We start from the raw sequence: 21,082 nt of genomic DNA, 5'->3' as shown, positions 1-21,082 counted from the left end.
CTGTTCCTTTTTTTCCCCTTCCCTTTACGTGTTATTCTTGTTTGCTATCAGACAGTTGTTCAACTCAATATTCAACAAATATTTTGAAAATAAATTCAAGACTTGATTCTTTTATAGGCAGCAGGGAAATTGCCAGTGATCAGAACAGAGCCCTTGCTGATAAGGACCTTATGTTTAAAGGGGTGATATGTTTAAACAATTGGAGAAGGCAATGGCACCCCACTCCAGTACCCTTGCCTGGAAAATCCCATGGACAGAGGAGCCTGGTAGGCTGCAGTCCATGGGGTCACTAAGAGTCGGGTATGACTAAGTGACTTCACTTTCACTTTTCACTTTCATGCATTGGAGAAGGAAATGGCAACCCACTCCAGTGTTCTTGCCTCGAGAATCCCAGGGACAGGGGAGCCTGTTGAGCTGCTGTCTATGGGGTCGCAGAGAGTCAGACACGACTGAAGCAACTTAATAGCTATGTTATAAGCCACCTGGGGTATCCCAGATGGTGCTAGTGGTAAAGAACCTGCCTGCCAGTGCAGGAAACATAAAGAAACATGGATTCAATCCCTGGGTCAGGAAGGTCTCCTGGAGGAGGGCATGGCAACCCACTCCAGTATTCTTGCTTGGAGAACCCCCATGGGCAGAGGAGCCTGGTGGGCCATAGCCCATAGGATCATAAAGATTCAGACATGACTGAAGCAAAGGACAGGGGGGCAGAGGGAAACAGCAGTAATAAGGTGATGAAGGTGTTAGTTTACATAAGACTGGGGAAAGGTCTTGCTGAGATGTAGAAACTGAAAAAAGAAAATGAATATCTGAGGAAGACTACCAGTGGTGGGCCAGCAAACGCAAATGCCTTGAGGCCTTGTGTCTTTCTACCAAACTTTCACTAAGACTTGGACACCCAAAGTTTGAGGCATCACTCACAGGAAAGGGTCTTAAACATACATACTGTCATTTTTGTCCATTTGTTAACTAGTACTTACTAGGTGCTCCTTAGAACTGCAAAGATAAGATTGATGTCTGCAAAGATCTTACAACCTTCAGAGGGATACAGATATGCTAGTGGGTAATTGAGTGTGACTGCAATCAGCCCCAAGAGGTGCAGGAGCATGGAAGAGCAGCACCAGCAAGCCTGTGGAATTTAGGAAAGACTTCCTGGAAGAGGCAAGCCTGAATGGTAAGCAGTAGGAAGAGGCTGGGCACAGAGTGATCCAAGCAAGCATATAGTATGTTGGGAGAAGCCGTAGATGAGGTGGGAGCTGTGAACAAGGGTCAGATCCCAGGATACTTCGCATGCAAGTCGTGGGGAATAATGCAGAGAGGTGATGCCGTGACATCTGACTGCAGGGAAATAACAGAATCAAAGGGGACAAGAATGAAAGAGATCCACTAGGCAGCTGTTAAAATCACTCTTCTAAGAGATGGTGGTGGCCTTACTTAAGGTTGATGAAATGGGCATGAAGAAGGAAAGATAGGTTCACAAATATTTGAGATATTAGCGATTATTGGAAATGTTAGACTGAGGAGTAAAGGAAGTAAACAGGTTTCCAGCGCAGGTGACCAGGTGAGCAGTGGTGCCAATGATTAAGAGGGATGATGCAATGAGGAAGGTGAAAGTGAAGCTGCTCAGTCGTGTCCGACTCTTTGCAACCCCATCAACTGTGCAGCCCACCAGGCTCCTCTGTCCATGGAATTTTCCAAGCAAGAATACTGGAGTGGGTTGCCATTTCCTTCTCCAGAGGATCTTCCTGACCCAGGGATTGAACCCGGGTATCCCACATTGCAGGCAGATTCTTTACCATCTGAGCCACCAGGGAAGCCCAATGAGGGATCCCCAACCAGGGATGCAATGAGGAGGGAGGGAAATAGTGGAAATCATGAGTTAGGATTTGGACCTGCTCAGAAGCAGAGACATTACTTTGCCGACAAAGGTCTGTCTAGTCAAGGCTATGGTTTTTCCAGTGGTCATGTATAAATGTGAAAGTTGGACTGTGAAGAAAGCTGAGTGCTGAAGAATTGATGCTTTTGAACTGCGGTGTTGGAAAAGACTCTTGAGAGTCCCTTGGACTGCAAGGAGATCCAACCAGTCCATTCTAAAGGAAATCTGTCCTGGGTGTTCTTTGGAAGGACTGATGCTGAAGCTGAAACTCCAATACTTTGGCTACCTGATGCGAAGAGTTGACTTATTGGAAAAGACCCTTATGCTGGGAGGGATTGAGGGCAGGAGGAGAAGGGGACGACAGAGGATGAGATGGCTGGATGGCATCACTGACTTGATGGACATGAGTTTGTGTGAACTCTGGGAGTTGGTGATGGACAGGGAGGCCTGGCGTGCTGCAGTTCATGGGGTCACAGTCAGACATGACTGAGTGACTGAACTGAACTGAACTGAAGGTTCAAGGTGCCTTGAGCATCTCAGTCCGAGTAAAGCAGTCCAGCAGGCACCTGGGAAGGTGAATCTGAAATTAAGGAAGTATTCAGGGATGGAGGTTCAGATTTGGAACTCATCAGCCTGTAGCTGGTACTTGAAACCATGAGATAACTTGACAGGTCCTAGGGAGAGTCCATGGAATAACAAAGAAAGATAAGACCCAGCAGCCCTCTCAAGGACAACTGGAGGAAGAAGGTGATTATCATGACAATCATCAGGATAATTTTAGAGCACAAGTATCCAGATAGAGGAGAATAAAGAAAGCAGTTGGTGCAGGGCAGTCAAGGAAATGCAAAGTGCCTAAAGAAAGCAGCAAAAAATCCATTGACAAGAGGCCAGAAAAAATGCCCAGTGGACTTGCATAAGAGGGGATGTTTGCAAGGCAGTCTTAGCCATATGCCTCAGATTGGAATGGAGAAGTCAGAGACAGGTGGAGGAACTGATTTTGAAAAGAGGAAAGATCACCTTATCAGAAGCTGGGGAGGAAGTGGAAAGTGGAAGTAGATGTTTATGTTTCTAGAGGAAGGGGACACAAAGGTCAAGTGTGATGGCCTAAATCTTCTTGAGGTGGAATGTAAGACGCCTGCTGAGAATGGAGGCAGCGGGAGAGTGAAGTGAGTAGTAATGGCTGCAGAGACTTGAAAGGAGAAGGTTGAGAGTGGCCACTGGGGAGACTAGGGTGGGTACCTGGCTAAAAGGAACAGACACGTGGGCTATTTTGTGGGCTCAGATGGATTTCTGAATCCAGCGTTTGTAGTTGTTATAAGTTCCACATTTAGGGGATTCTTCTCCAAATGCACTATGGTTAAGAAGGTGGCTTGTACCACCTCTTCTTTGTCCATGCTGAGTTTTTGCTGGAAGGTGTTATCAAGGCAGGACCTCCAGGCTCCTTGTAGCCTTGGCTCCTTGAAGAGTCCCTGTGTAACACAGAAAGGCAATGGCCATTTATTCTGCTGAAGCTTTGACTCTTTTGTTAATTCCGTAATATCCACTTTGCCACAAAGCCAGGTTCAACCTGAAATTTAAAAGTCCAAGATCTTCAAGTTCCTCTCAGTTCTCTACCTCCCAGTCTCTGCGGTAGCCCACATATCGACAGGCTCTTCAGATGCTTATTTTGTCCAAGGGTCTAGGCTATCCTTTGCTGGTCTGTGATTCACACGTCCCCAGATTGGCCTTTCCCAGACTGCTCGTGGAGCATCTGAAGTTGGGTAGATTCTATAGGCCAAAAATGAGAAACACCCATCTGCCCTTCCTTATTTAGTCCCTTGTCCTAACTGACTTCAAGTTGAATGGCTTCCAGACAGAAGCAGAAGTGTTCTAAGGTGATTAGCTAGGAACGCAAAAAACAATTGGAAATCTATTGTGCAAACAAGTGTCTGTTTGATTTCTCTCCACTTCCCTTTGGATATTAAGCTTCCTTTTGATTAGTGTTTGGTTTCCAGTAATAAATATGGTGCTACTTCATGCGTTCATTGTGAGGATTAAATGTGAGAAATAATGGGTGCAAAGCAGTGCCCAGTTATGTTCAGCGTTCAGTACATGTTGCTCTTGTTTATAGAGAAGCATTTGCATGAAGGAGAGACTGCTGGAAGGGTTACATGCAGGGGGGTGATGGGCAGGGGGTGTGGGAACAAAGGGGCCTTCCCTTCACCGCCCTTTCTGGTAAATTGTTTATCTTACCTGCACCCAACCAACCCAGTGTATGCCTGGGAAGGTAACTCCAGTCACATCTCTGCACCAATCCCAGAGAGCCACATCGGTGGGAAACGGCAATAAAAGGACGGTCCACAGCAGACGTGCATTTCCACAGCCAGAGAAGGAAGAACATTCAGTGTTCTCGCCACCAGGTAAGTCCTGCTTCAAGCCCGGGAAGGCTTTCTCCTGAGCCTGGGGGCCTCCTCTGATACTTGACCCTTTCAGAACCCAACAAGGAGTTTGGAGCCTGGCCTTTATTGATGACTCCAGATATCACTGTATTTCCAGTTCGACCGTGACTCCAACTACGTGCTGGCTGCTCCAGGGCAAAAAATGCCCCCTTCCCTTGTCTCTGAACACTGTCCCCTCCACCCCTCAGGAAGACAGGCGTCTACTTAGGATTTCACCTCTAAGAATTACCAGTCCTGGGCACTCTCTCATAACATAGCCACAATATCCCTTCCAGAAACAAACTTCTGTCTTCAATGGCAGTCTTTCAGAGGCTGTAGAACATTATCCAAAGATTCTCCCATTTGAGAAAAGATTTTCCCAGAAGAGGCGGTGTTATTTATTTGAGTGTTGGCAGGCTCTTCACAGTTCCTTGTTCCTATCCACTCCCTCCTTGCTCGTTATGCACAGCTCCCCCAAATGTCTCCTGAGCACCTCTTGTGCTCTGGGCACAGTGCGAGGAGGCCATGACGGGCTCAGTCTGACATGGTCTCACCCTCACAGACGTGTGCATACAGAAAGGATGCTTCGGGCTCTCTCTGCACAGTGTGTGATGCACAGAACCGAGAAAGGGAAGCTGCTACTTTTGTCTGTAGACACTCATAGCTTTGCCACCCTCCCTTCCATCCACGCTCCAGGAGCCTCTACCTTGACCCGAGCAGGACCTGCCCTGAGACCTTCGAGGACATTCGCTAGTCTTGCTTGCCTTTGGTTCTCTTGCTGTGAACCTCACCCACTTGACAAATCTCCTGCTCCTGTTATAACATCTCTTTTCTGTAAGTCACAGAAAGGACTTCAAAGCAATACATCCTTCATGAAAGAAACCATCAGAACAATTCTGAGAAAATGGGCCTAAGCAAGCTATTTCACTTCCAGCATAGTACTTGCACATAGGAGGGATTCAATAAATATTTCTGGGATTAATTTACTCTGAGTCTCCGCTATTTCATCTGTAAAATGGAAACGATAAATACACCTTCCCTGGAGGGTGGTTTGGTGTCTTAAATGAGCTAAGGTATGCAAGGTGCTTGGTACGAGTCATGTGCTAACTGATGTGAGTTCTCTAGTTTTTTTCTTACCCCTGCAGTCAGGGGAGCAACCTCTGTCTCCCTAATCATATCTGGGTCTCCCCACGACCACTGCATGGAGAATCTGCAGGTTGCTGAGTGACCCACATGTCTCAGCTCCTGGAAAGGATGACTTCTGTCCTGTGGCTGGCCCTGGCCTCCTACATTCTGACCCTGTCATCTACAGAGCAGCAAGGTGAGTACTCTGCTCACCTGGCATCTCAGATAACCCGTGATACCTGGAGAGGCAGCAGGGGAGAGCAGAAAATTGGTTCAGGGTCAGCAAGAAAACAGAGGCATGATAAAAACTCAAGGGAAACAAGATGCGAGAACCCGGAATCTAGTCACAATCTCTCAAAGAGCCAAATCAAAAATTCCCCCTCAAGGGCAGTGGGAGCCAGTTAAAACCTCCTATGCCTGGATATGGTGGCAATCAGAGGGCTGGGGGTTCATGAGGATGTGAAGCTCCCAGTCGCTCTGTGCCTTGTTTTGGCAATCATCTCTCTTTCCTCCAGATCAGTTTGCTCATCTGTAAAATGAAGAGACCAGGCTTAGTGATCTCTCTGTGGTCCTTCCAAAGATCCATGGATAGGGCATCTTAGATGCTTGTAGGAAGGATTCTCAGGCTTTGCACAAGGGTGAAAAATTCTGCTTACGTCCCTGTGGAGGGAGCTGGAGGCACTTAGCTCATGGCCTCCCTTGGGAAAATAGTGTGTGCAATAACCAGTCCAAGAATAATAAGTGCAGTGACTCCTTTCCTTAAAACAAACATGTACAAAAGCAAGGCTTGAAAATCTTTTTCCTAAAAAGTTCCTCTAATGTGATTCAGCTTTGTGGGGATGGACTGAGAGCCCCAGTAATCAGTGCATCAGCGCTGGGCACATGATCACCCATTAAATAGTTTAATAGATCAAAAGAAAGGAAAGGAATGCGACCCTGGTAGAATGTACTTAAGTCATCATTGGGGCATTTCAGCATATCAGAACTAGAGGAGAGAACTAGCTTGAACTACTAGGCTCCAGGTGCTGTGCTTGCCATTTCGCACCTAGTACCTCATTTAACCTTCTAACACTCCTTGAAAGGTTTATTCTCCCAAATGGGGCATGCATATCCTGAAATGAGGTTGCACGGCAAACTCTTAACTGCAGGGGCAAGAGTTCACTCCTTGGTTAGGAAACTAAGATCCCACATGCTTCAGGGAATAGCCAAAAAAAAAAAAAAAGAGAGAGAGAGAGAGAGACTTCATGGGTATTAAACCATATAACTAATACATCATACCTATGGTATCACAAATACTATTCCTTAGGATGAAATGAATCTATAAAGAGAATCACTGAAAGAAACATATGAAATATATAATGACCTTGTTAATCACTCAATACAAAATAAAATACAAAATAAAAGGTTTTTTAAAAATCTAAAGAGTAAACTACAGACATCAGTGCATTTTATCTGTAAATATTTCAGCATGCAAATGATTAGTCTCAGTTCAATGTTGCTTTCACTTGCTTTTTTTTTGAGATAAACTTAAAATACAATAAATGTACAAAATTTAAGTGTATAAATAAAGAGAAAAAACACATGAGACAAATACAAGGACAGATGGATACCTGTGTGGCAACCATGACCTGAAGTATAGGAATGGATGATATTTGCATTAGCTTACAGGTGGCATTTTGCAGAAGAGTCTCAGGGGAATTAAACCATCTGCCAAGGTCAGCCAGTCAGCAGGTGCAGAGCTGGATTTAAACCCAGACTGTCTGGCCTGTGACTTCCTCCACCCTCCACCCCACCCCTGCTTTACTTCTCCATATCTTCACACATCACAGTCCTTGAATCTGTTAAAAACCAGAGACCAGCAATAGGAAATGGCCCTATTAGACCCAGTGGTTCTCAATGGGGGTGGGGTGGTGATTTTGCTTTTCAGGGGACACTTGGCAATGTCTGGAAAGAACTTCAGGGAGGAGTACTCTTGGCATTTAGTGAGAAAACTCAAGGAAGCTGCTAAACATCCTACAGTGCACAGGACAGAGCCCGTCCCCCAATATAATTATCCAGCCCAAACATCAGTAGTGCTGGGGCTGAGAAATCGTCATCTACTGATAAAGGAAAAATCTCTATGATATTCTAAATAATCAATGCAAGTGGAAAGAAAGCTGTACAGCATTAAACACATTTTTAAAAAAACTATTTTAAATATATGCACAGGAAGGGTCTGAAAACTGTATGACAAATTTATGGTTACGTCTGGGAATGGAATGAGCTATGACAGGTGTCATTTCTACTTTATTCATTGTAACAACCTTTGAGTTTTCTCCCATGAGCCTATGCTACATTTACAATGAGAAAAACAAATACTGGCAGGCAGAACCACAGTGTGTGGTGGCTCAGGGGAGCCCTGCAACAATCCAGAGCCCTCTTCACCACTCAGGCTCAGTATGAGTGACACCTCTGAGGCTACGCAGAGAGTGTGGGGACTCTGATGTTCTTAATGCCCGCAATATACCACACAAAGCCCTCATTGTTATTCTGACCCCGAGGTGATGAAGGCTGATGTGCAACCAATGGGTTGTGTGCCTCTTGCCTTCACTGGGTTCCCTAGCCTTCCCAAAACAGAGTGTGCAGGGCACGAAAACCCTGTAGGCCCAGGGTCTGCTCCGTAAACCCGAGCATACCGTTATTCTCCAGGTTACAGAAACTCCACCAACAGCGGTTCCTATGAAGAGGACTTGGATTGCGGAGCCCCTGGCACCCCAGAGGCCCAGCTCTGTTTTGACCCCTGCCAGAATTACACCCTCCTGAATGAACCCTTTCGAAGCACAGAGAACACAGAGGATGTCCAGGGCTGTGACAGCGACAAATACGGCTGGTACCGATTTGTGGGGGACGGAGGAGTGAGGATGCCGGAGGACTGTGTCCCCACGTTCCGATGCCAGACGTCTGCACCCCTGTGGCTGAATGGCACCCATCCCGGCCTTGGGGAGGGCATCGTCAACCGCACCGCCTGTGCCCACTGGAGTGGCAACTGCTGCCTCTGGAAGACAGAGGTGCTGGTGAAGGCCTGCCCGGGCTCATACCACGTGTACCGGTTGGAGGGCACCCCTCAGTGTAGTCTGAGATACTGCACAGGTGAGCGGGGCAGGGCAACCCGGTGAAGTGCCCAGGGTCAGTAGAGTGGGTGCAGCGGGTCAGGAGGAGACTGAACAGAACAGCCTCGGTTCAGTGCCTGCAGTGGGCACAGACAGGTTAAGCAATTCTCCCAACATCACAGAGCTGGAATGTGGCAGAGCCAATTTGAACCTAGCATCCCAGCTAGACGATCCAAATGCTACCCCCACCCCCACGAGGTCTACATGTGAACTGAAAGAATTAAGGCATGGAAAGTTCTGGGAATAGCATTTGCCCTGTAGTAAAAGCACCAAGATGGCAGCTCCAAGGTTCTCACCCCACCGGATCAGGAGTTGGGAAATTCAAGTTCGAGGCCTGATGCTTCCACCAAATATGGCACAACCCTTGTCAAACATGGCACCTCTTCTGTAGAATAAGGTTGGCCTTGGTGACCTCAAGTCCACCCTGCTGTGCACCCTGATCCTCTTCCTCCATGCCTCACCCCAGACCCTGCCACCTCGGAGCACAAGTGTGACAGGACCTGCCGCCCTGAGGAGGAGTGTCGCCTCGTCAGTGGCACCTGGGGCTGCTTCTGCAGACAGGACCTCAACGTCTCCGGTGAGCACTGGGACTGTGCTGACTCAGCGGGCAGGGCAGGAGGGAGGGAGCTCCAGAGGGTCAGGACTAGGTGTGGACCACAGTCAGTGGTGATGGAACCGAGGTCAGTGGAAGAGACGTGCCAAGCCAGCGAGTTTGCAAGGATGGGGCCAGCGGTCAGACACATTTCCGGGTCAGCCACTGGACTGTGGCCTTGGGAATGGGTGGGCTTGACTCATGAGGGACAAAAATACTGAGGATGAGGACTCTGCCAGTGTTGGAAGTTGTGTTCAGGTGTTGGCATGGTCTCCACGTGAGGAACAAGGGCAGACTCCTGTGTCGGTCTTGGATTTGTCGGGTGGGGTCTGGGACCTGGGACCAGCTGCTTACCCTCTCTGAACCTTAACATCCTTATCTGTAAAATGTGGGTGAGATAATAATAATAAAACAAAACCCACCAAGCAGGGCTTTGATGAGAATTCAATAAGACCAGTCCAAATGGGCAGGCTCTGGAGGTGATGTTCTTGTCATCCCAGCAGGTAAGCAAGCACAGGCAGGTGACCCATGGATACAGATGAGCCCTAAGCCCTGGCTGGGAGTTGGAGGGGCTTCCCAGTGAGATCTTCTTCCCTCCTAGACTCTAACGAGAGCCTTTAATTCTTGCTTTGGGCACAAGCCCGCTTTCCTCTGTGCATACTCCTCGCCCCTGTGGAGGAGAGAGCGTTCTATGTTGAGGGACAAGAAGGAGCTTGAGGTCCCTATCTGTGGTGGCAAGCGTGTCCTTCTACTCCACATGCAGGGAGAGCACCTTTCACATGGGAGAATCATTTCCTGTTTTCAGGGAAACAGAGAGGTGTGTCAGAGCGTGGCTCTTGCATTAGCTGCAACTTAAGTAACTTTAATTCAAAATAATCAATATACTATTTGGCATATTTGGGGATGATCTGCTCTGGGTCCCAGGAGGGACCAGACATGAGAGCCTTCGCCAAGCCTGCAGACAGCATGCTTGGAAATCTTGGACGGGGGCATCTTGGCTAGCCTCACCTACCGCAAGCCTGAGTGTAAATCCCACATGGGCCTCAGGCCCCTCTAGTCTCCCCAGACTCCTGCTGGGCAAGGCGGTTTGCCAAAGGGCACAATATGTGAGCTCTGCCCTCTCCTTCCAGACCCCTATCCACTCTACCTGCCTTCCTCTCGACTTTCCAGATGTACACAGTTTGCAGCCTCAGCTGGACTGTGGGGACAAGGAGATCAAAGTGTCACTGGACAAGTGTCTGCTGGGAAGCCTGGGTTTTGGAGATGAGGTCCACGCCTACCTGCAGGACGGGAACTGGAACTGCAGCAGCCTCGGGCAGAGTGAAGAGAACTGGATATCTGTGACCGATCCCACCCAGGCTGGTGCCTGCGGAAACATTCTGGAGGTGAGTGATGTTTATACCCCTGCTGCCAGAGTGCAGGAGCTGGGCAGGCGAGGTGTAACTCAGTAACTATGAGTCCTTGGACAAGTAACTTAGCCTCCATGGACCTCTAAGGGCATGTGAGATTACACATGTTGGTCCAGGAGGCAGCTTAGAATAGGCTTGATGCTTAAGCTCAGTAAATGAAACCTATGATTATGATTCTTTCACTTAGGGATAATGTGGGAGGGGTTCACAAAGGAGCAAGCATGGCAGTTCCTGACTGTTCCCAAGAGTCAACAGTTTATTGTTCTAGTTTTCGATCTGGGATCCTCATTCCCCTTCCAATAAAGTGCCAGTGCCACTCGGGGAGGAGACCCATTGCCTCCGTGAGATCAGAGGACAGGGTTGTCCGCTTGATTGACAGCATCAACTCTGGAGTCACACAGACCTGAATCCCAGATACACTTGTACCTGCATCCATGTCGACATATATGTGGTCTTGTTTTTATGCCAAAGAGAAACCAGACCCATGCCATCTACAAAAACACCCTCTCCTTAGTCAACGATTTCATCATCAGAGACACCATCCTCAGCATCAGCTTCCAGTGTGCCTACCCACTGGACATGAAAGTAAGCCTTCAAACGGCCCTGCAGCCCATTGTAAGGTATGGCACTGATCTTTACCCTTTGACCTATAACCCTGACTGACTTCGTGCACATTTTATCATGTCCACAGGATGCTACCCACCGCCCTCAGGAACTTCCATTCATTCCACAAATATTTGTTGATTATGTATTAGGATGTTCAGCATGAACAAAGCAGGCATAGAATATTTTGTGGATATTGAAGATTATTACTATGAAGCAATGCAACGACATGAAACAGTGTTAATTAAATAAGCTGAGGAACAGAAGAGCATGACAATTTCATTTATCTTGAGGTAGAAAGGCATTAAACAACTCATTATATCAAAAATTATTTACAAGTGCAATGCAGGCAATGTAGGGGAGGCACAGGGTGCTGTGGGAGCAGAAACAAGGGTCCCTGACCTAATCTTGGCTGGGGAGGAAAGCTGGAGGCAGGAAAGCTTTCCTGCACATGTGGGATTTAAGCCAGACCAGATCTGATTGGATAAACTCATCAGATATAGAACCAAATAGCAATTTGGGTAGAATTCAATTAGGGCAGGGGGTCTGGTCATTTGTTCACTGCTATCTAAGTGTGCCTGGAATGGTCCCTGCTGAAGGAATTCCTCGACATTCCTAGATGTGCTTAGGAGACTTTCTGAGGTATTCGAAATCCAGAGTACCTGTCCCCATTACCTTTTTGCCTCCTGGGTTCACAGAATGGCATAATCAGGATTAGAAATTTTATAGTTCCATTTCTAGTTTTCAGTCTGTAATGTGTTGGGGCCCAAGGTTCATAAAAATATAAATATTAAAGCTATTTTATTTATCTTATTAAAACTGATGTTTCACTGAAAATTATGGGATAGAGGGAAGAGATGTGCTGCTAAAAATTGTGAGCCCACAGAACTGGTCCCAAGCCCAGTTCTGCAGGTGAGAAGACGGAGGTGCTCTTTGAGTGAAGGCGGTATGTGTGCTCTCTGATGCAGGGAGGACTGGTAGGAAACCTGAAGTCAGACATCTGTTTGTTGAGTTGAATGCCTAGAAGATAGTAGATACTTGATATAAGTAAATGACTAGTTCATTTAGGAATCAAAGGTGCGCCTCTGGCTTCATAATCTTACACAGGTGTGGGACTCGATTTTGTTCTCACTGTTCAAAACCTCACTCTGGTGGTTTTTGTGCTCTCAGTTCCCTGAACATCAGTATGGAAGGGGAGGGCGAGTTCACTGTCAGGATGGCCCTCTTTCAAGACAAGGACTACAGGTCTCCTTATGAAGGGACTGCAGTCACGCTGTCTGTTGAATCCATGCTCTATGTGGGCGCCATCTTGGAGAGAGGGGACACGTCCCGATTTAACCTGGTGTTGAAGAACTGCTATGCCACACCCACTGAAGACAAGACTGACCCTGTGAAATACTTCATCATCAGGAACAGGTACTGGACAGTCTGGGGTTATCCTTTGGCCTAAATGAGGAGGGGTAGAGAACAATGATCAGCTCATCCCTGCCTGGCAGTTGTGTCAATTGGCTTGCCTCTTTTGGAAAACAATTTGGTGTGACATGACCCTTGACTCAGAAATATCACTCCTGAAATTGTGGCCTTAAAAGATTAATGCAAAATAGATGGGCAAGGTAAAGAAATGCCAGTCATTTTTCATTTCAGTATCTTTTATCATTTTGGAAGTAGGTTCATAGATCAAAGGGGACTTTTATACTGATGTTAACACTGACTACACAACATGAAAACAAAATATGGGACAAAATATGATTGAATTGTTAACTGGCAAAAACAAAGGAAAACGCATATCTATAGATCATGATTCAAACTGTAGTTAAAATACCAGTTAATATTTAGCATAGAGTTTAGGTGTGTACCAAGCACTGTGCTAAGCAGAATACAAGGATTATCTCATTAAATGTTCACATCAATCCTAGGAAGTACATATTCCTGTCCCTACTTTATAGAAAATAAAACTGAGGTTCAGTAAAGTTAAGTAATCAGCTCACAATCATTTAGTTAGAAAGTGGGTTGGGTTGGAATTTAAAATCAGTCTGTCTCGTTCTGGGGACTGTAGGCCCTCAAATTTAAACCATGTGAGTTTATTGGTCACATTGTGGAGAAAACCTGGAGGAATAAAAATCTATGCTATAGGTTGGAATGAACCATGGTGGGGGGGGGGGTGAGGGGGCTCTTTAATTCTCTCCAGTGCTGTTTTTACACTGGATGCAGATTAGAAATGCAGTAAGAGCCTCAGACCCCCTGAGTTTTCCTAGAAGTTAGATCCTTGTCCCTGTCACCCTCCCAGCTGCCCAAATCAACGTGATTCCACTATCTCCGTGGAAGAGAATGGGGTGTCAGCAGAAAGCCGGTTCTCAGTTCAGATGTTCATGTTTGCTGGAAATTATGACCTAGTTTTCCTGCATTGTGAGGTTTCTCTCTGTGATTTCATTAAAGAAGAGTGCCAACCGGTGAGTATATCTTTGGGCTAAATTATTCAGTGCCTGACATGGGGCCTGGTACCTCCATACACGTTTATTGGAATTCTGTATGGATTGAAAGAGGGGAGGGTGGGAAGGAGAGAAGAAGGGAGAAAGGGAGAGAAAGAAAATCAGATAAATGATGAGATGGAAAGATGGATGGATGGATGAATTAATGGAAGGGAGGGAAGGAGAAACAGAGAAAGAGAGGAAAGAAAGGATGAATGGATGTAACTTGAGTCTCCAAAAGCCCATGTGTAAGCAATTATAGTATCCCCAGGAAGCATATTAGATGAAAGAGCCTGTCTACTATGTTTCCTTGGTACAGAACATTTTGAACGATTTTACTAATAGTTGACTTCTTTCAGTGCTTACTCTGTGTCAGTTCAATCCAGTTCAGTTGCTCAGTCATGTCCGATTCTTTGCAACCCCATGGACTGCAGCACAGCAGGCCTCCCTGTCCATCACCAACTCCCAGAGCTTGCTCAAACTCATGTCCATCGAGTTGGTGGTGCCATCCAACCATCTCATCCTCTATCATCCCCTTCTCTTCCCATCTTCAATCTTTCCCAGCATCAGGGTCTTTTCCAATGAGTCAGTTTTTTGCATCAGGTGGCCAAAGTATTGGGGTTTCAGCTTCAGCATCAGTCCTTCCAATGAATATTCAAGACTGATTTCCTTTAGGCTGGACTGGTTGGATCTCTTTGCAGTCCAAGGGACTCTCAAGAGTCTTCTCCAACACCACGGTTCAAAAGCATCAATTCTTCTGTGCTTTCTTTACAGTCCAACTCTCACATCCATACATGACTACTGGAAAAACCATAGCTTTGACTAGATGGACCTTTATTGACAAAGTAATGTCTCTGCTTTTTAATATACTGTCTAGGTTGGTCATAACTTTTCTTCTAAGGAGCAAACGCCTTTTAATTTCATGGCTACAGTCACCATCTGCAGTGATTTTGGAGGCCAAGAAAATAAAGTCTGTCACTGTTTTCATTGTTTCCCCATCTATTTGCCATGAAATGATGGGACCGGATGCCATGATCTTGGTTTTTTGAATGTTGAGTTTTAAGCCTGTGTCAAGCACCATTCTAAAACTTTTATATGCCTTATCCAATTTAATTCTCACAGCACACTTTAAAGTAGATTCTTTTATTAACCGCATCTTCCAGGTGAAGAAACTGAGCTCAGAGAGGTTACTTGCCTAAGGGCCACAGAGCTAGAAAGTACCAGGGCTGAGTATGCCCTGGCTGAGGAGTGACTTACATGCCCATGCTCTTAACCCAGATTCAACACTGCCTACTAAGAGTTGGCATTTCTTGAGTGCTTGCTGTGTGCCTGTGTGTTGCACGCATATTTCCTTTTAACCTTCACAGCCTAGAAGATATGATTTAATAATAGTAGACAGGTGTCATCATTTATCCCAAGTTAGACAACTGAAAGAAAAGAGAGGAGATTCAAACCCAAGTTCATTTGACATGACTGAGAATTCTCTAGACTGAGAAAACCACAGCATCAGAGTCAGGATCATATTGTGGGTGGGGGCCCATTCCTGGGCCAGAGCTCCTCAAGGCAGGAGCAATTTGGATAGGAACATGCCTTTACATTTTGATATAATGAGAATTCTCCATCCCCACAGTCTTGCTCAAGAAGTCAACTCCGCAGTGAAGGAGTGGCTATCGACCCAGCCCGAGTTCTAGACCTGGGACCCATCACTCGCAAAGGTAAGAAGTAGCCAAGTCATGGTGATAGCTCCAGCTGGCCAAGTGCTGACAGTTAACCTCAGGAGCCTGGGGTCACCAACTTAACAGCCCAGGTCCTTTTCTGCTTCCTCAGGAAACCCAGTGGTAAGTGCATCTTTGCAGGAGATGTGTTGGGTAATGATAGTAGCATTTGCCACTTGTGCTGGACTTCCTATGTACTAGAGATCAGGCTAAGGTCTCAGAACCCACTGACTCAATCCTCCCCGACTGCATCCATTTTACAGGTGAGAAACTGAAGCTCAGAGAGATTAAGTGACTCCCCCAAGATCACCTACTCATGAGCAGCTGGAGTTAGCATTGAACCCAGCTCAGGCTGATTCCCAAGCATGTGTCTTTTGTCTTTTCCCTCCTGCCAGGCGCTCATAACTCGATCCCTTTGAGATGAGGTCTAAGTGCTAAACCAGCTTAGGTTTCTGGAGAATGACCATGTTTCTCACAATCCAGTTATGGTGTTCAGGGGCATGACGTAGGAGAAGCTTTCCAAACGCTCCTTAGATTTTCCTATGTCTATCCCGCAGGCTAGCAGTTTTCTCATAGCTTTTACTTGCACTGAATTGACAGAATCAAGAAGTCAAAAAACTTAAAGCATTTTTTCTGTCCTAGAGAAATTAAGGTGCAGTAAGTAACATTAATAATGGGTTTCCCAGGTGACCCTAGTGGGAAAGAACCCACCTGCCAATGCAGGAGACATAAAAGACTCTGGTTCCATTCCTATAACAGGAAGATCCCCTGGGAGGAGGGCACGGCAACCCACTCCAGTATTCTTGCCTGGAGACTCCCATGGACAGAGGAGCTTGGTGGGCTACGGTCCATAGGGTTGCAAAGAGTCGGACATGACTGAAGCGACTTAGCACGCATGCAACAATAATATTAATAATAGTAACAATAATAATACCTCCTACCTGGCACCATATTTATATGCATTATCACATGGAATGTTCACAATAGTCTAGGGACATAAGCGCTATTACCACTATCATTCTCCAGATAAGTAAACTGAGGCTGTCTCATGAAGAAGACCCTGCCTCTAGTTATCTTGTTCTTGTATTGAATCTTCCACTAGAAGCTCATGTGTTGTCACAGAGTACATTGGGGAGGAGGGAGGAGGGATTGAGAACTCCACTTTGCAATCAGGTAGACTGGGGTTCGAATCGAAACTCTTCCACTTATTAGCAGACATTGCTGAGCCTCAGTCTTCTCATCTGTCAAATGGGGATGAGAACACTCTTCACAAATCTCTCAGGAGGATTAAGTTTCAAATGCATGAAATGTGTTTAGAAAGGTACTTGCTAAATAATAGATGTTTCCACAATGTGGATTGCCAGTGACTGTGATGACCAGATCCAGGAGGTCTTGGAGCAACTCTGGCTACAGTGCCGCAGCCAGTGGAGCATGACTGTGGAAATCCTCACCTTCTGATCTTGTCTCTAGGTGCCCAGCCTCTTGGTGTCATGAGTGGAACACCCAACACTGCAGGTACATTATTTTCTCTTGCCTTTCCCACAGCTCTCCCAACTCTCCTTCATTTTAATTCAGTGCATATTTATTTAGTCTCCTCTGTGTGACAGGCCCCATGAACTGTGCCAAGATCTGTGAACCCTGAAATGAATCAAACCCTAGACTGGCTCTAGAGATGCTCACAGTGCAGCAGGAGGGCCATCATTAGACAAAAAAAAAAAATGTTTATTGAGCACCAGCTGGGGTTAGGCATTGTTATTGGCACTAAGGTTATAATGGTGAATGGTACAGGTCAGGTGCCTGTCCTAATGGAGATTGTGTTCCAGTTTCAAAATAGATGATAAAAAAGCTCACAAGGCAATTTAGAAATAGAAGAGAATGATGTGATAGAAAATTATTAGCATGGGTAATACTGCCTTCAATAATGCAGAAGTTTATTTCTCTCACACACAAATGAAGTCAATAAGACAAGCAATCCAGGACTAACAGGCCAGTATCATGGGGTCTTCAAGAATCCAGACTGTCTTCTTGGGTGGGGGAAGGCTAGCTCCTAATAAAGAGAGCAAGGCTCTGAAGGCATTGGTTCAAGGCTATCAGAAGAATCACAATCCTTAGGAGCCTCTATCCAGATGATTCCACCCCATGTTCCTCAGTCCCCAGGTTTTTCCAACCAGGGCTCTGACATTGTTACAAAGCTGCCCAAACAGAGCATTCAACCATCTTTTAAACCTGGCAACTACCATGAGTCCAAATTTGCTCCTCAGGGGTATCCACTCTTCTAATGCTGGAGATAAGGGCCTCTTACAAGTTACCTACCAAAGAGACACTCCAGCTCTTTCACTTGGCCCTAACTATTAAAACCCCTCCATTTCTCACTTTTCTGCAATAGGGCATTACTATGGACAGGGAGGCCTGGCGTGCTGTGATTCATGGGGTTGCAAAGAGTTGGACACGACTGAGCGACTGAACTGAACTGAACTGACCTGACTGATAAAGCAGTAATCATTAACCAAGTCCATTTCCCCTGTACTTAAAGGCCTGAATCATTGCACTGGACAGAGAATTCCCCTCCTCAATAGTAACTTTCTCTTGGGTCACTAACTGAAGAAATTTTTTAGCAATTATTTTGCTACCTTATGATGGGAACTACTCATGCCACGCAGATTGTGTTCTTAAAAAAAAAAAGAATCCAGGCTCCTTCCATCTCACCCCTCTACCATGTTTAGGATGTTACCATCATATTCATGGTCCAAGATGGCAGACAGAACACCAATCTTTATATCTAGGCCAGGATGGAGGGAACTTGGAAGAAGTCCATGACTTTTAAGGAACAATCCTGGAAGCTGACACCTTATATCTTCACTTACATCTCATTGATCAGTGCTGAGTCACATGGCCACATCTGGCTGCAAAGGAAGTTGGGAAATACAGTCTTTATCCTGGACGGTCACACACCCAACCAACGTTTGATGGATCTGTTAACAAGATAGGAAGGAAGAATGAATATCAGAATGGAAAAATAGTCAGAAAATTTTTTGAAGGAGGTAATATTTGAACTAAATGAGAAAAAGGAGCCAGGTATGCAAATATTAGCAGCACAAGCCCTGTAGGAAAAATGAACAACAATTGTGAAATTAAATACTCATATAAGCAAATAAATCACAAGCAAGTAGATAGTGCAGAAGAGTAATTAATTGTATTGAATAAGATCAGAAGAGAATTTCAGCTGATGTTAACATCTGAATGTGGTTTTGATGAATGAATGGAGTTCTGTAGGGAGACAAATCTAAGAAACATATTTTGGTCCAAAGGTAAAGCAATGCTATTAAGATTTCACTATCCCCCCAAATGGCCTATACTGGTGAACCCAGACATTAGAAAGTTCTGCCCATCCTCAAATCTCCAACTAGATAACAGTCTAAATGTTTCCAAATAACCTCAGTGCTAACATTCAGACAATGCTCGGAAAAGCAATACTCATTAGAGAGGGTGGTTAGAGCTCAGACTGCAAGCAGCTTGAGAGCAGGGACCTCAATCTCATTAATTTCTTCCAGTCCTTCAGGTTAGCATAGTGCCTGGAACCGCCTGGCTTCTCAATGGACTTTTCTAAATTGACTAATTTCTTAGTGGGTACTGGTTTCTGGAGACTTTTGAAAATGGAGGAATCACTCCAACATGACGCGGTGGCAGACTACTGCAAGAGTGCGCCTATGGGTTTCATAGTTTGCTCTCTCCCACAGCCATTTATGACGTTTTTAGAATTAACTGAACATCAACCTACGTTTCATAATTATAAACTGGTTTTCATATAATGATATGTATCTGAAAATTGTGATATTCATCTCCCTCTCCCTCCTAAGGACATCAGAAAGTTATTTTGAAATTTAGGGCTTGAGGAGCCACTATAATCTGGTGTTGGGTAGAAGGGGCTTGCACATGCCTCTCCAAGATCCTCTAATATGAGACAGCTATGATCCAGGAGACAAGCCCTTCTTTAACCCTGAGTATACAGTAATGTTCAGAAGAGATATGATTCCAACCTCCCAGATCTTAGAGTCCGATTTTCAAAACCAATACTTACATGGTGTTTACCATGTGTCAGGCACTGTTCTAAATGCTTGCTATGAGTTCACTCACTCGCCTTACAAAAATCTCATGCAGTAATAGCTGTTAGTAATGATCCTATTCTGCACACAGGGACATTCAGGCACAGAGAGGTTCAATAACTCACCTGGGCCTGCATAGCTAGTTGCAGAGCTAGAATTCTAAACTAAGTAGTCAGGCTTCAGAGGTAATGCTTTTTTAGCCTCTTTCTGCCTTCAGTGTCTTTCTGCCTCTTCACTATCAGAGTGAGTAATGCTAGCTACTGTGACAAGTGATCCACAGCTTTCCGTGCTTTTATGCAACAGTTTATTTCCCATAAAATCACTGGAAGATGCAGCTCAGTGCCCTTTACAGTCATTAGAAACTGGAGTTCTTACCTTCTGGTAAATTCTGGCAACTCTGCTGTTCCCTGAAAGTCCTCTCTTGGAGGCTCTGCATCTGGTCCCTAGATGCTGGGTGAGGCAGCATGGAAAATTATGTAGGAGGCTTTAAGAACCAGGCCTGAAAGTGGCACATGTGACTTCTACCCACATTCTATTGGTCAGATCCAGTCATATGGCCCTACCTACTGCAATGCATGGAGGAAAAAGTAACTTCCTATGTGCCCACAGGGAAATGCAGTGTTTGGTGGTGGTGAGTCAGCTTTGCCTCTAAGACATGGCCCTTTGCCACCTCCCAGGGGCAGAAATCTAAAATAGATATTAAGGATACTCTGTGTTTGTCATCCTTATCCAGCAGAAGATAGGGACGCCACCTCACGTTGGCTGCTGAGTTCCAGAGCCCAGCACCCGACAGTCCTCTCTTGTGTTTCAGGATTCCTGGTGGCCTGGCCCATGGTTCTCCTGCCTGTCCTCCTGGCTGGGCTGTTCTGAGAGCTCGGCTGGGCATCTGGCCTTGAAGCTTGTGTTCTTCCCTCTGGCGATGGCTTCCAGTCACCCTGCAGCTCTGCTGGTTCTGTCTTCAAACAAATCATGTTGTCTCCAGGCCTGGCTAGTTCTGGAGAAAAAGAAGAGCTTTCCCTTGTTTAACACTCTCAGTGCTTTGTATTCCTCTTTTTCTCATGGTGGGGGGGGGCTCTGACACCTGGCCTGGACTGACTTTTCTCATTCATTAGCAGGCTCTTGAAAGCAAACGTGCTGGGTGCTTGTGTGTCTACAAGTATAACACATGTTCACAGCTTCAGGGAAGAGGGGCTATGTCAATGAGCAGAAGGAGCAGGGGCAGAGCTTGTAAAAGAGGCACCCTCCACGATCTTCGGAAGCACCTCCATTCTGACTGCCAATAAATTGAACAGACTGATGTTTGCTTTCACCCCACTTCCTCTGGTTACTTCCATCATGGTTTCAACAATTTCTATGAAACATGTAATGTGACCACTTTTGGAGACCTTGCACCAGAGAAGACTAGTCCCCATTGCTCCCTGACCCCACCACACTGCAGACCTGCTTTGACATACTAGAACTATACAAACTCCTACCCCTGGGACCTGGATGCTAGAAGAACTGCTCAGTTTGGGTGCAGAGATGTTGTCTCCCAAGAGCACACCTCTAGTGGTAAATAGTGATGCCCTTGCTCTGAAGGGTTCAGCAGGGAGTCCCAGTGTAAAATAATGCATCAATTCTGCCCT

At 45.9% G+C, this 21,082-nt stretch overlaps 1 protein-coding gene across 14 annotated transcripts; it reads left to right on the top strand.

Moving 5' to 3' along the window:
* Positions 1-343: 343 nt before the first annotated feature.
* Positions 344-20,766, top strand: GP2 (glycoprotein 2). 14 transcript variants are annotated; one of them, XM_069570255.1, is made up of 12 exons: positions 344-1,174; positions 4,176-4,275; positions 5,439-5,614; positions 8,107-8,547; positions 9,034-9,144; positions 10,330-10,544; positions 11,040-11,188; positions 12,342-12,587; positions 13,459-13,621; positions 15,270-15,354; positions 16,825-16,869; positions 20,269-20,766. In XM_069570255.1, the coding sequence occupies exons 3-12, from the start codon at positions 5,527-5,529 to the stop codon at positions 20,325-20,327; spliced, it is 1,602 nt and encodes a 533-aa protein (XP_069426356.1). In that variant the 5' UTR covers positions 344-1,174; positions 4,176-4,275; positions 5,439-5,526; the 3' UTR covers positions 20,328-20,766. The 14 variants fall into 14 exon arrangements, with proteins under 14 accessions (XP_069426356.1, XP_069426365.1, XP_069426352.1 ...); XM_069570264.1 differs by having other exon boundaries at positions 345-1,174; positions 5,419-5,614; XM_069570251.1 differs by having other exon boundaries at positions 345-1,174; positions 4,128-4,275.
* The last annotated feature ends 316 nt before the right edge of the window (positions 20,767-21,082 follow it).

The sequence above is a fragment of the Ovis canadensis genome, chromosome 24, assembly GCF_042477335.2.
Source record: "Ovis canadensis isolate MfBH-ARS-UI-01 breed Bighorn chromosome 24, ARS-UI_OviCan_v2, whole genome shotgun sequence".
Classification (NCBI taxonomy): Eukaryota; Metazoa; Chordata; class Mammalia; order Artiodactyla; family Bovidae; genus Ovis; species Ovis canadensis.
Note: the sequence above shows the minus strand (reverse complement) of the source record. Positions and strands in the feature narration are given on the sequence as shown.